Source organism: Ochotona curzoniae, unplaced genomic scaffold (genome assembly GCF_017591425.1).
Source record: "Ochotona curzoniae isolate NIBS_2020 unplaced genomic scaffold, NIBS_Ocur_1.0 contig_4514, whole genome shotgun sequence".
NCBI lineage: Eukaryota > Metazoa > Chordata > Mammalia > Lagomorpha > Ochotonidae > Ochotona > Ochotona curzoniae.
Window position 1 is genome coordinate 5,231,939 of NW_024466312.1, and position 14,102 is coordinate 5,246,040.

Here is a 14,102-nt window from a genome sequence, read left to right on the forward strand (position 1 = left end):
GGGGCTCAGGGCACGGCTGGCTACGTGGCCACTGACCTGCCCCATGCTGAGACCCCAGGGTGGGCACTGGGTATATCTCTTCCCACCTCTAACCCAGTGCCTGTCGCCTTGCAGTGCCCGTCCACCCTGGGAGAGGAACGTTCCTACAACCCGTTCCTGCGGACCCACTGCCTGGCACTGCAGGAGGCCCTGGGGCCTGGCCCTGGTACCACTGGGGACGACACCAGCTGCTCCCGAGCCCAGCTCCTGGAGGAGCTGCGCCGGCTGAAAGACATGCACAAGAGCAAGTGACAGCCCAGCCCACCCCCTGACCCCCCCATACCAGCCCACCCCACCCCACGCTGGGAGCCACCCATGGCCTGCACCTCCACCTTCCCTCCCTCACAGCTGACTTCACCCCCACAATGGGCTCCCCTCATGACCAGGGCCATGAGAGTGACTGGGATGAGATTAAAGGCTTGGAGACCCCATAAAGTGAGGTGGCTTAGTCATCAAAGGGGAGACAGAAAGAAGGGACCCTGCCAGCAGGGAGGGGCCCCTCCCATGCTCCCCCCTCACTTCCAGGACTTGGAGGCCTTAGCAGCCAGGGTCAGGGAAGAAACTTAGTCCCCTCCCACTCCATGGCCAGGTGTGGTGTTCCCCAGACCCTGTTCCACCCTGCCTGCCAAAGCATTTCTCAGATAGAGTCATTCCTGGGAACAGCCAGACGAGATGGCTGGCAGCAGGTCTGGCTGCCTAGCCCATTGCCGTCTGGGCAGCCCCCCTGCAGCCTGGGGCGGGTACTCCTGCTTGCTGATGCAGCCTCTGCCCACCTGGGCTTCACGGAGCCGCCAGACGCTCTCCCTGCACGCCTGGCCCAGTCCTACTGCTTGGTCTCTGCCCCTGCCCTCCTCCTTCCTTGGGTGATGGAGAGGGCCTTGGAGGGCCAAGGCTGCTGCAGCTCTTCACCTTGACCTTGGCCATAGGAGCTTCTGCCTATTTCCCTTGATGGCACTGGCGCCCTCCCCAGCTGCGTGGCCCTCTGAGCTAATAATTTTTTTTTTCAGCCCTGATGCTCAGCTGGCCCTTTGCACTGTGCCAAGAATAGACCCCTGTGAGTTTCCAGGGGTGGGCTGGCTGGCTGGGAGCAGGGGCTTGGAGACAGACATGGGCAGTCTAGGAGCGGGGGTTCCCTGAGTGCCTGGACTCCCCCCTCCCACACTGCTCTCCCTTCCTCCAGCTCAGCAGCTCCCCTGTTCTGGGGTCCTGGGCCCTCAGGACATGGTGAGGACCCCTATGTTAGCTCCTCAGGCAGGCATGGAGGAGGGTCAGTGGGAAGCCTTCCTTCCCAGGGCCCCAGGCTGCCCTCGGCTCTGCTTACCTCTAGGGGCCCTTCCAAGATGCACCCCACCCTTGGGCTCCCTTTGTTTTCTGGTCCCCACCAGGCTCGCCAGCCACAGCCCCTGGTGCGCACTCTAGCAATACCACCAGACGTAGTAAGAACCCCCGCCTCCGTGCCTTCGCTGCCACTGTTCCTCACACCGGCATGCCCTTCCTTGTTCCTTCGGCCTTGTATGCCTGGCAAACACCTCTACATCTCACACACGCCCCTCCAAGACCCCCTGCTCCGGGAAGGCAAGCCCCATGCCCCTCCCCTCTAGGCTACCTCTTGCACTTTGTAAATGCTTCTGTCCTAACCACGTTGTCACACCTATCTCACTTGTTTACATGTTTGTCTCCCCTTCTAGACTGTGAATCCTTAAGGGCATGGACTGTATCTTATGCATCTCTGTTATTTCTGCGCCTAGCACGGTGCCTGGCACACAGTAGGCGCTCAATAAATGTTGAATGAATGATTTAACCCAGGTGTAAGCACTTTGGCAGATTGTCTTGGTTGGGTCAAGAGGGGAAATGACACACTTTCTCGCCATTTGCCCGCCACAGTCCCAGGCTCTATAACTTGGCATGACTGCCACTTCTAAGCTTTGGTCATAAACTACCATGTCCTAAACATATGAGCATTCCTTGTATGCTGTTGATTCACTGCTTACAGTTTGCAAATATCAATGTTTTCCAAAACTTAAGAGGCACAGATGTGCCCTTGGCTCTGGGCAGGTGCTTGTAGCCAGCACAGCACAGTAGTCATTAGCCCATCTTCAATACCTCAGAAAGGAAATGGGGCTAGGGAGGGGCTTAACTGAGCAAGTAGCTATGGGATTCCATCTCGCCATACCTGGGCTTGGTCCCTGCTCCTGTTCCTGGCAGAGCTTCCCGCAAATGCACACCCTGGGGGGCAGCAGTGGGTGGCTCAAGTAACTTCAGCACTGCCAAGCCCAGCCCTGATCAGGTAATCAGCACATAGGGGTTGTTCTCGCATTCTCATATCTAAATAAGCAAAAATAAATAATGAAAAAAGTGTTAAGACTGCAGGTACATGCCTTAGGCAACTGTTCCCAGTTAACCATTAACAATTCAATTCTGTTTCCATTTATCTTCAAGGTCAAGGTGACACTTTCGTTCATAAAGTGATTACAACATTTTTTTAAAAAGATTTATTTATTTTTATTGGAAAGGCAGGTATATAGAGAGGAGGAGAAATAGAGAGGAAGATCTTCAGTCCGATGATTCACTCCCCAAGTGACTGCAACAGCTGATGCTGCGCCGATCCGAAGCCAAGAGCCAGGAAATCTCCCCAAGAGCCAGGATTTACTCCCCAAGTGGCCACAATGGCCAGGACTGGACCAGGCCAAAGCCAGAGGCTTCATCCAGGGCTTCTCACTTGGGTGGCAGGGCCTATCTTACACCTTTTTTCCAAGCACTTTAGCAGAGAACTGGATCAGCCAGGACTTGAATCAGCTCATATGGGATGCTGGTATCACAGCAAGTGGATTAACTTACTGCATCACAATGGCAGTCCATAATTTTTTTTTTTTTTTTTGCTTTCTTTGAAGAAATATTTTTTCGAAAGGCTGAGTGACAGAGAGAGAAAGAGGTCTTGACTCTTCTGGCCCTGCATTCTAGGCTGTGTTGGGCTGTGGCCAGGAGTCAGGAAATCCATGGGTCTCCCACATGGGTACTTGGGCCATCATCTGCTTCTTTGCAGGCACATCAGCAGCGGCTGGGCCTCGAGGACAGGCTGTGTTCCTCACAACACTGGAGAGGCTCTGAGTGCTGTGTGATGGCTCTGCTCGCTGCCGGCATGGGAAAGGGGGCCCCATGGCCTCAGGAGCCTCCCGCTTGGCCATCTTCCAGCCTCCTGAGCCGGGCCTCTGCCCGAGCTGGCACTGACCCCAGCAGCCAGCAAACAGGCAGCAGGTTCTGTACTTGCAGGATGACAGGTGTCACTGACCTCAGAGGCCAGGGGGCACTGACCCTGTTTCATCCGTCGGCATCAGTGATCTCCATTTCCTCACTCCCAAGTGAGTCGGAACCATTTCAGGGGGCAGTGGGCATTGTGGTCCAGCAGGTCCAGCTGCTCCGTGGGACAGCTCAACTCATATCACACTGCCCTGTTTGAGTCCTCATCTACGCCATTTCCCATCTAGCTCCCTGCTTCTGTACCTGGGGAGCAGTGAATGATGGCTCAAGTGCATGGGTTCCTGACCCAAATGGACTTTGTGACTCCTGACTTGGGCCTGGCCCAGGACCCAGCCCAGCTAGCTCCATTTCCTGTTCTGGCCTCTATTAATGCTCACACTGACAGGCCAAAGATCTAAGCTAGCTCTCATACTAGGTCCTTTCCAACTGGGCAGGAGACCCAGATGGAGCTCCTGACTGCTAGCATCAGACTGGCCTGGACTCGACTGTTGGAGGCACATGGCGAATGAGCCAGCAGATGGAAGGTCTGTTTGCCCCGTCTCTGACTTTCTGACAAACAGATACAAATTGGGAGGGAAAAGAAAAGGTGGCTTAAGTCCAAAGGAAAGCTGATCCTCTCATGAGATTGTCAGGTGCAGGATTCTGATGCGGTGGCATCAGGCCTGACTGAACACAGATTTCAAAGAGAACCAGCCTTCTGGGTCAGACTTCCTCCCTGCACTGGAATGATGGAAGCTACCATTGATCCAACCCAGCTGAGGGCCCAAGAGTTCCAGGAGTTAACTATTGCTCCAGCTTGAGTCACGTGTTCAGCCCTGATGCAATCATAAGAGATGGGGAAATGGGTCTCTCTGCTTGGCTAGTTTGGATCATGTGACCACACTTGTATTCCCACTGATTAAACCATGATAGGCAGAAGCAGTATGCCTTGGCGGGAGGCAGGTGGTTCTAGGGGTATAGATGGGCATAGCACGGAAAGCCTTCACCTGGGATACTAACATTCTGTATGCCCCACTTCTGGTCCAGCCCCTTGCTGATGGCCAGGGGAGCGCAGCAGTAGACACCCCAAGTACTTACAGGTCTCTGCCGCCCCTATATGGGAGATACGGATGAAGCTCCTGGCTTCAGCCTGGTCCATTCCCCAGCTATTTGGACCAATTTGGGGAATGAAGTAATGAATGGAAGTTTCTCTCTGTAACTCCAAATTTCAAATAAATCTATAAAAAAATTTTTAAAAAATGGATCTGAAACCAGAAACGATACAAGATAGCAAAATCATAAGCTTTCACCAACAATTCCGCTTATTAGGAGTCACATGAGAAAAGGTACTCAGTCACATTGGAAAGCTCTGTGTCAGGTTTCTGGGGCTACGATTAATTACACTGGAGGAAAAGAACACATGGCCTTGAAGGGGTTTGAATAAACAAGTGGTTTAAAAAGTAACCAGCAAGCAGTTCTTCATCCCTGCCCCTGTGCAGATCATAGGCTGTCTCTCTGTGAGGCAGAAAAGGATAAAGAGGGGAAGGCTGGGGATGGTGCCGTGTTATATCAGCCTCAACCTCTGCGTGCAGCAACAGCATCCCATATTGGCCACCAGTTGGAGTCCTGGCTGCCCCCACTTCCCATCCAGCTCCTTGCTCATGGCCTGGGAAAGCAACAGAGGATGGCCAAAAGCCTTGGGACCCTGGCCACTGCTACCATTTGGGGATTGGGCCAGTGTATGGAAGACCTATCTCTCCTCTCCATAATTCTGTTTTTCAAATAAAATCTTTTTTTTTTTAAGAGGGAAGGGCTAAGTAGCCAATCTTAAGTGTTCCAGGGAAGAACAGAGCAAGAAGAAGTGATTGAAATAAAGGTTAGAGCCCCATAAGCATGGGTGTGTGACTGTGTATGTGTGTGTGTGAGTCCTGCCCCAAGTAGGAGCCTTTGAAAGCAGGTGGGAATCTGACCTTGATAGCCCTCAAAGCCCAGGTTCAGGCCAAATGTGAGACCAAGTGACAGAATGAGAGAGGACTTGAACATCTGGGTGCAAATAGAGATCTTGCCTCTGACCAGACACCAGTTTCAGGACAGTTTCTGGAAGAAAAGTGAGATGCCAGCAGCCCATTTCAGAGCACCTGATATGCATTCCAGTTCCACTTTTAATGCACACCTCAAAAGGGAGCATGGGCTGGCTCAAGCACCTGGTCCCCGCTATCCCATGTGGAAGTCCCATATGGAATTTAGGAATCCTGGTCGCAAAGTGGATGTGTGAATAACATGTGACAGCACTTACAGAGTCCAAATACTGGACCCAGCACGACAGCCTAGTGGTTAAATTCTCGCCTTGCATCTGCCAGGATCCCATGTGGGTGCCCGGTTGTGTCCTGGCTGCTCCGATTCCTTTCCAGCTGTCTGCTTGTGGCCAGGGAGAGTGGTGGAGGATGACCCAAAGCTTTGGGAATTTGCATCCTTATGGGAGACCTGGAAGAAGCTCTTGGCTCCTGGTTTCAGATTGGTTCATCTCTGGCCGGCCATTGTGGCTGCTTGGGGAGTGAACCAGCAGACAGAAGATCTTTCTGCCTCTCTTTCTCTCTGTATATCTGCTTTGTCAATAATAATAATAATAAAGAATATAAAAAGAATACTTATAATTAGAAAAAGCAAGTAGACCAATTAAAGAGTCCAAGTACTTTCGTGTGTGTGCCACAGTTTTTTTAAAAAACTTATTTATTTTTATTGGAAAGTTAGATTTACAGAGAGAATGAGAGACAGAGAGAAAGATCTTCACCTGCTGGTTCACTCCCTAAGTGGATGCAACAGCCAGAGGTGAGCCGATCCAAAACTAGGAGCCAGGAGCTTCATCCAAGTATCCCATGCAGGTTAAGAGTCCCAAGGTCTTGGGCCATCCTCTACTGCCTTCGCAGGCCACAAGCATGGAGCTAGAAGGGAAGTAAAGCTGCCAGGATATGAACTGGTGCCAGATGCAAAGTGAGGACTTTAGCCACTAGACTATTTCTCCGGGCCCCAAACGTTCATTTTTGATACTTCAAGTTCTTAAAATGCTTGAAATAGTTCTGCATATTAGGGTGCTTAGAAGATAAGCCCTGGGCCCGGAGCGGTGGCGCAGTGGTTAAGGTCCTCGCCTTGCATGCCCGGGATCCCATATGGGCGCCGGTTCTAATCCCAGCGGCCCCACTTCCCATCTAGTTCCCTGCCTGTGGCCCCAGGAAAGCAGTCGAGGACGGCCCAAAGCTTTGGGACCCTGCACCCGCGTGGGAGACCCAGAAGAGGCTCCTGGCTTCGGATCGGCATAGCATTGGGCCATTGTGCTCACTTGGGGAGTGAATCATCGGACGGAAGATCTTCCTCTCTGTCTCTCCTCTCTGTATATTCGCCTTTCCAATAAAAATAAAATAAATCTTAAAAAAAAGAAGAAGATAAGCCCTAAGATTCTTATTTAAGATGAGCAGTTTGGGGCCCTGCGTGGTGGCCTAGTGGCTAAAGTCCTTGCCTTGAATGTGCTGGGATCCCATATGAACACCAGTTCTAATCCTGGCAGCCCCGCTTCCCATCCAGTTCCCTGCTTGTGGCCTGGGAAAGCAGCTGAGTGTCGACAGCCCAAAGCCTTGGGACCCTGCACCTGCATGGGAGACCTGGAAAGAGGTTCCTGGCTCGTGGCTTCAGATTGGCTCAGCTCCGGCCATTGCGATCACTTGGGGAGTGAACCATTAGGCGGAAGATCTTCCTCGCTGTCTCTCCTCCTCTCTATATACCTGACTTCGCAATAAAAATAAATAAATCTTTTAAAAATATCAACATTTGATAATTGATTTATACTTGCCAATTTTCAATTTAGAATCTTACTGGGATTGTTGAAGTAGAAGGAGAACATTAAAAATTTTTTGAAAAGTTAGTCTTTTTAAAAGTGAAAGATGATTATCTATGAAAGCCATTTAAAGGTTACCTTTCCAAGTGGTATGCGTGGGCAGGACTGGGTCGGGGATCCCTTGGCTTCATGCTAATTCTTTGCTTGTGACTCTGCAACTCCTGGGCGTTTTATGGTCACTTTGTCATGACCACCTTAACACTTACAGAAAGGGCTGAGACGGCCACAGCTTGGGGTTTGTCCCCTCTCTGTCCTTGTATCTAGTCACTTGCTGGCCTCCAGGTGTCATTTATTTATCCCTGTCCCTGTCCTCTCAGCTCTCCAGGCTCTGCCCTTGGCGTGGGTCTTAGCTGAGCCCATCATTAGTTATGTGCCCTTGGGGAGCCACTTCACCTCTCTGTGTCTCAGTTTCCTGGCCCATGGAGTACTTGGGGTACACTCTGGCCCAGGGTTGAAGCCACCACTTGGACACGCCCACATCCTACGTCATGAGACCTGGTTAGATCCTTAGCTCCATCTCCTGACTCCAACTCCCTGCTAACCTGTGCCCTGGGAGGCAGTGTTGATGGTTCAAGTACTTGGCTCCCTGTCACCTGTTTGGGAGATCTAGAAGGAGTTCCAGGCTCCTGGCGTCAGCTTAGGCTCCAGCTATTGCGGGCATTTAGGGAGTAAATCAACAGATGAGAACTCATTGTCATTCTCTGCCTTTCAAAGTAATTTTAAGTCTGTGTTTTATAAAAACATTGTTATCGTTATCATTAAACACACACTGTTCCTCAATTTATCACGGGGTCTTATCCTCCGGCAAGCTCACCATCACTGGAAATATCACAAGTTAAGAATGCACCAGATATACCCAACCAAGTGAACACCACAGCTCAGTAACATCACAAAGTGTGATCATGAAGCTGACTTCCAGTGAATGCACATCACTTTCACACCGTTGTGAAATGGAAAAATGTTAAGTCATCCGTGGAACACTGGGAACCTTCCGTGTTGGGCTACCACCTACAAAGATAAACCTGGTATCTAACTGGAGCCAGCGTCTGTGGGGCCGTGAGACACAAGCTAACGTCCCACTCTGCCCCAAGCCTCTTACACATAATAAAGGGCTCCCTCTGCTGGACAGCATCTCGGATTCTTTCGGGGAGTTCCAGCATCTGCAGGTCAACTTCCTTCTCAGCCCGTGTAGGGAAAGGGGTGATGGCCCTTTAAGAGGCAGTAGCTAGCTTGCGGTTGCCGTGGAGACTGCTGGCCACAGACTTAGTGGCCGCTGGAGGCATGTCCTCCAAAGCTCACTTCACTGGTGGTAAGAGGGCTTGCTGGGCCTGCCAACGGGAGGGTCTCCCCTCTCACAGTCCACCTTGAGGATCGTCTCAGAGCAGCAGGATCGTCTTGGGGGCAAGGGCCAGAAGAGGGGTGCTCCTCCCATCCCTCTTAGGAGCTTCTAACAACCTGTCTTTCCTCTACAGGCCTCAAAACCAAGGAACACAGGCCCCCCGACCAGGAGGTGGCGCCCCTGCCACAGGCCAATGCAGAGGCCATCAATTTTCTCAACTCTCTCGGTGGGCGCAATGGGGGCGCTGGGTGGTGGGGTCTGGGGGGAGAAAGAAAGCCCAGGCCAGCCCCAGCTCGGAATAAGCTGGGGACATTAGGGACCGGGGGAGAGGTCCTCACCCGCTCTTACAGGTGCTGGTGGGGACAGGCTGAGTGCGGCAGTTGCAGAGCGGAACCTGGAGCAGTGAGGAGTAACTTGTCTCACCAAGGCCCCTCACACACCCCCTCCTCCTGCCAGGCCTGGAGGAACTGCAGATGCTGCTCTTCTCGGAGACCCTTGCCATGGTCACAGACGCAGGGGAACCGCAGGGAGAGCTGACCATCGAGGTGCAAAAAGGGCGATACACAGACCCACAGGGCATCCTGACCCACTGCATCATGGTACATGCCTCCAGCCATGGCTTCCTCGACAAGATGCTCTGCGGAAACTCCCTCCTGGGTAGGCTGCTGCAGCCTGTCTGCTTCCCCAGCCACCCCTCTGCCTCCCCATGTCCCCAGTCCTCAGGACTGAGTCAAGGAGGTCAGCCACAGCACAGACCCACATGGGAGCAGCGCTGGCCTAGTGGTCCTGCTGCTCCCCTCCCCCACCCCTGCCACCACCTGCCCTTCTTTCTTTTTTCCCTCCCTCCCCCCTGGAGCTTAGGTCTCCTGCCTCATTGGTGGCCATTTCCCTATACCCAGGCTATCTCTCGTGGAAACTGGAGCCCATGGAACAGCACAGCCACGAGTTCATCAAGGTACTCTCTGGAGCCCCCAGCCTTGCTTACCCCTTCACCTGCCACTTCAGGCACCTCAGGCGAATACATCACTCAACTGCTCCCGCACTAAACCCAGCCATTCCTGCCACCATGCACACAGGAGGGTGAGGGAACCCCACCTCACCTGGCATGAGATATGGGAAGTCAGCAGTCCTCCCTGGAGCCACATGGGCTAGCCTGTCCCAAGAGCTGGTCACCCCAGGCCCCCAGCTCTGTGCTCATCCACCAAGTTTCAGTCACTTCCATTTCATTCAACTTTTAGAATGCGTCATCCACAGAGGCAAAGACTCTGAGGCTCTGAGTCCCACACAGTAGGAGTTTTCTGTGAATGGAAGGTTGGGGGAAATATCGGTTTTTGTTTTTTTTTTTTTTTTTGGTGGGGAGATGGCGGTTTCAATCCTAATCTTGAAATGGCCTGATTTTCTCAGGTGGGTTTTCAAGTGGGCCTATGGGGGAGGGGGCCTAGGAAGAAGAGCCCCTGACAGCCCCCCCACATGCTCCACTCCTTTAGTTCCTCATCCTGCCCATGGAACAGACAACCAATCTGCTGAGGCAAGATGAGCAGCTAAGCATGACCCGAAGTGTCAAGGAGGGTGAGGTGAGGAGGGGGATGCCACATCCTCCTGGAGCCATGAGCAGGTGGGGGTTGGCTGGGATGGGGGTGGGTGGTGGTGTGTGTGCGAGGGTTCCTCTAGGGTAACCCATCCTGCCTTGCCCCTGCCTGGCTCCCAGCTCTCAGACCTTGTCTGTCCTACACAGGAAGTGAAGTCAGGGGTGACCGCTTTCCCCTGGGCCTCAATGGAGGGCTTTGTCTCTGAGGCTGCCAACCTGGTACTGCTGCGGGCGATGGCACGGCGCCAGAAGGTGCCCAGCAATGCTTGCTTCCTGGCCCTGGACACCGAGGGCAAGCTGTGTCACTCCACCTATGTGAGCCGTGTCCCCGGGGTTGGGCTGGGAGAGAAAGACAACAGCTGTGGAGTGGGAGAGGAGCCCAGGGGAAGGAAGAAGCCAGAACGGAACTTATCAGAGCCGGGGGGCCAGAAGGTGGAAGCAACCCTTGTTTGCATAAATTTCTAGAAAACACTAGCATCAGTGGGCTGCTTTTAAGGAAACATTACTTTTTACCCTCAGGAAATGCAATCAATTGCACTTCAACATTTTCTTACTACTTCTCAACACTAAAGGGTGTTCCTTTTCTTTTGGAAAAAAAAAATATTATTTGAAAGGCAGATTTACAGAAAGAGAAAAAGAGACAGAGAAATCTTCCATCTGCTGGTTCACTCCTCAAATGGCTGCAATGGACAGAGCGGAGCCTATCTGAAGCTAGGAACCTGGAGTTTCTTCAGGGTCTCCCACATGGGTGCGGGGGCCCAAGGACTTCTGCCATTCTCAGGGGGGGGCCTTCCTAGGCCATAAGCAGGGAGCTGGATGGGAAGTGGAGCAGTGGGATGCCAGCAGCAACCAGCAGAGGATTAGCCTATTACACCACAACACTGGCCCCCAGTTTTTCTTTTTGTTTTGTAACAATTTTCTACCCCCCCCCCCGTGCCTAGGACTTGCCATTCTAAAAACAATTCTGGGACTGTGTCCCTGAACACACACTTTCTCCCATCATGACACTTTGGGGACCACTTTATCTGTCACTGACCAACCTTGTGAATTACGTTCTGATCTTGCTCTCACAACACAGCGGGCAGTGGACAGGGGTAACACTTTCCTGGCAAGGCTGACTGCCAATGGCAGCACAAGCTACAGCCATCACCTGCTACCTTCCATTCCCAAGTTGCCCCCAACAGCCCATGCCCTGCGACACACCCCTCCCCACTGTAACACTGTCATCATCACTGTAACAGAATCTGCCAACTGAAAGCACCACAAGATGACATGGTGGGAGACTGGATCAGGAGCAAACTGCTAGGCTGGCCTCCCATAATGGGGTCCCCAACTTGGGGGGTGCCACTCAAATCTTGCAGCTCCTGGACATCCTCGAACTGTTAAGCACTAAGGGACAGGGAATTTAAGGAGAGGAATGTGGGAGGGGGAGGGAAGGAGGGCTTTCATCTCACCACCGCTCTCCCTCCCTCCCTCCTTCCCTCTCCCTTGGCTGGAGCCAGCAATCCCTGGGCTTCCAGACGATCCAGGTGGGCTGGCAGCAGGCCCCTGTGTTCATTGTGGAGCAGACGGTGCACTCGGAAGAGGGCATCCCCATGGCCTGGCAGTTCTACCTGCTTTCCGATGGGTGAGCGACTTGGATCATGGATGGGGGGTCTGACCAGGAGGGAGCATGCGCACAGGTGTTCCACGATGCAGCCCGGTTCCCTAGTGGATGCTGCCAGGAAGGGTAACCAGTAAGATCCAAATAGCCCCTTGACTGTCCACACTGTCCCCTGGGCACACTACCCAGTTGTTTTCTGCAGCACCCTGGCACCTAATCATGAAAAAATGTGGGTGTGGGGGTAGAGGTGGCGGGGGAGAACAATAAATTTCCTGAAACTTCAGAAGAGTGCAGGCACCAAGCTGGTCATCACTCTGTCATTGTTGGCTTTCTTGATTTCATAGCTCAGCATGTTTCTAGTCTAACATCGCATGGCATCGTTTATGGTACCATAAATTATTTATTTATTTATTTATTTATTTATTTGGAGAGACCCAGAGATGGGGATGAAGAATGAGAACTTGCCCCTTCTGGTTCACTCCCCATAAGCCTAAACTAAGAGCTGGGAACTCCACTTGGCTCCCCCAGCTGGAAGCCAACTGGAGCCCAGGACCCTGGCAGCAGAAGCTGGGAATAGGGAACCAGAGAAGGCATTCGGATTTGGGACACAAGCACCTCAGCTGCCAGGCAAAACACCAATATCTATGATTTCTTAGAAAAATCATTCACACATCTAAAATTGTCCTTAAACAAAATGAAAAAGCAAAAGCCCTGAGGGAAGCCTGTCCCATTCTCCAGCACCTAGGAATGAATGCCAGGAACCTTCTCACTGCGTCCTCCTCTCTCACCTTCCTTCTGTGTCATGGAAACAGCCAGCTCTGTCAGGCATATATATATATATATATTTCAAAGATTTAGTTTATATATTTGAAAGGTAGAGATAGAGAGAGGGAGAGATCAACAACTGAAGCTGGGCTAGGTTGAACCCAGGAGATTCTTCCGGGTCTGCCACGTGGGTACAGGGGCCCAAGCACTTGGGGCATCTTTTGCTGCACTCTCTGGCACATTAGCAGGAATCTGGATTGGAGATAGAGCAGCCAGGACTCGAACTGGTGTCCATATGGAATGTAGGCAGTGTTTTAACTGGCTCTGCCACACGGCACGCCCCCATCTCTTCCTTTTATTTTACTTAAAGATTTATTTTTATTGCAAAAGCAGATTTACAGAAACAAAGATCCTTCATCTGCTGGTTCACTCCTCAAGTGGCTGCAACAGCTGGAGCTGAGCTGAACCAAAGCCAGGAGCTCGGAGCTTCCTCTGGGTCTCCTGTACGGATGCAGGGTCCCAAGGCTTTGGGCCATCCACTACTGCTTTCCCAGGCCATAAGCAGAAAGCTGGATGGGAAGTGGAACAGCCGGGGCACGAACTGGTGCCCATATGGAATGTGACACTTGGGGTGGATTAGTCAACCGAGCTAACACACCGGCTCCTCTTCCTTTTATAAAGACCCCACTTCTACCTATTGCTCCATCCATAGGACCTCGTTTGGCTTTGATTGCCTCCCCAGAGACACCATCACCAAATGCCACCACACTGGCTTACAGCTACAAGCTCCAGAGGGGGAGGGCAGAGTTCAGACCTAACAGGTGGCCCAGGAGGGTTCTTTCTTACCTGTGTTGCACTCAGGCACCTGGCCAAGAGAGTCCAGATAGGCTCGCCCGGCTGCTGCATCATCACCAAGATGCCTGTCTTGAGGGAGGAGGGTGAGTGAAAGTCCCCGGGAGGTAGGGCCCTCTGGGATGCAGGGGCGGGGCTGATCTTTCCCAAGGACTTGGCCACCACGCCCCGCAGACAGAATGCTGGGCTTCCGGGGATGCATCTGCGCGTCCCCCGATGGTTCTGCGGTGGGAGACACGCACTCTTTCCCTCTCCCCATCCAGACGAGATTGAGCCGCCGCCGGTTTTCGAGAAGAAGCCACTGGTGTGGGAGGAAGACTTGGAGCTCCATTCCAAATTCCTGCACCGTAAGGTGGGCTGCGGTCACCGACAACCCCGGGTCCCGGCGGCTCCGCGTGAACGGGCACACCTGCTCGCGGGTCCGGCCGGGAACCACGCCTCCTTGGGGTGACCCGGGGATTGGGGCAGCTGGTGGTTCCTCCCGGGGCGCTCAGGCCAGGTCTGCCTCCCGCAGGAGGAGCTGCGGACCAGCCACAGCAGCTACCTGCGGCAGCACCCAGACGTCCGCGCGCTCCTCTCCGACTTCCTGCTCTTCCTGCTGCTGCGTCAGCCCCGCGACGTGGTTACCTTCGCCGCTGAGTTCTTCGGCCCCTTTGACCCGAGCCGCCCGCCCCCGCCCTCCCTTCGCTCCTCACACCGGCCCAGCCCCTTCCGCTCCTGGGGACCCGGGCTGGACGTCGACCCCGAAGCTGACTAGGTTCCACACGGCGGGGTTGCGGCCGCTCGCAGC

The 14,102-nt window shown here is 53.1% G+C and overlaps 2 protein-coding genes across 3 annotated transcripts in view; both read left to right on the forward strand.

The window, feature by feature from the left end:
* Nucleotides 1-307, forward strand: part of PNKD (PNKD metallo-beta-lactamase domain containing) — a 58,652-nt gene extending 58,345 nt beyond the window's left edge. The window contains exon 10 of one of the 2 annotated variants that reach the window (XM_040986506.1): nt 115-291. In XM_040986506.1, coding sequence (XP_040842440.1) covers nt 115-291 — 177 coding nt within the window. Of the gene's footprint in view, nt 1-114 lie in introns of both variants that reach the window. The other variant, XM_040986507.1, reaches the window with a different exon arrangement.
* Nucleotides 308-5,462: 5,155 nt separating this feature from the next.
* Nucleotides 5,463-14,069, forward strand: LOC121160553 (ciliogenesis associated TTC17 interacting protein). Its single transcript, XM_040986440.1, has 10 exons — nt 5,463-5,483; nt 8,607-8,730; nt 8,961-9,161; nt 9,404-9,459; nt 9,992-10,078; nt 10,240-10,407; nt 11,595-11,719; nt 13,322-13,398; nt 13,576-13,664; nt 13,827-14,069. The coding sequence occupies exons 1-10, from the start codon at nt 5,463-5,465 to the stop codon at nt 14,067-14,069; spliced, it is 1,191 nt and encodes a 396-aa protein (XP_040842374.1).
* Nucleotides 14,070-14,102: the final 33 nt, after the last annotated feature.

Bases quoted from the DNA above. Each gene is read 5' to 3' on its own strand.
- LOC121160553 (XM_040986440.1), top strand. From the start codon at position 5,463: ATGGGCTGGCTCAAGCACCTG. The intron at 5,484-8,606 runs GTCCCCGCTATC...CATCCCTCTTAG, and splicing joins TGGGCTGGCTCAAGCACCTG to GAGCTTCTAACAACCTGTCT. The intron at 11,720-13,321 runs GTGAGCGACTTG...TGTTGCACTCAG, and splicing joins TTCTACCTGCTTTCCGATGG to GCACCTGGCCAAGAGAGTCC.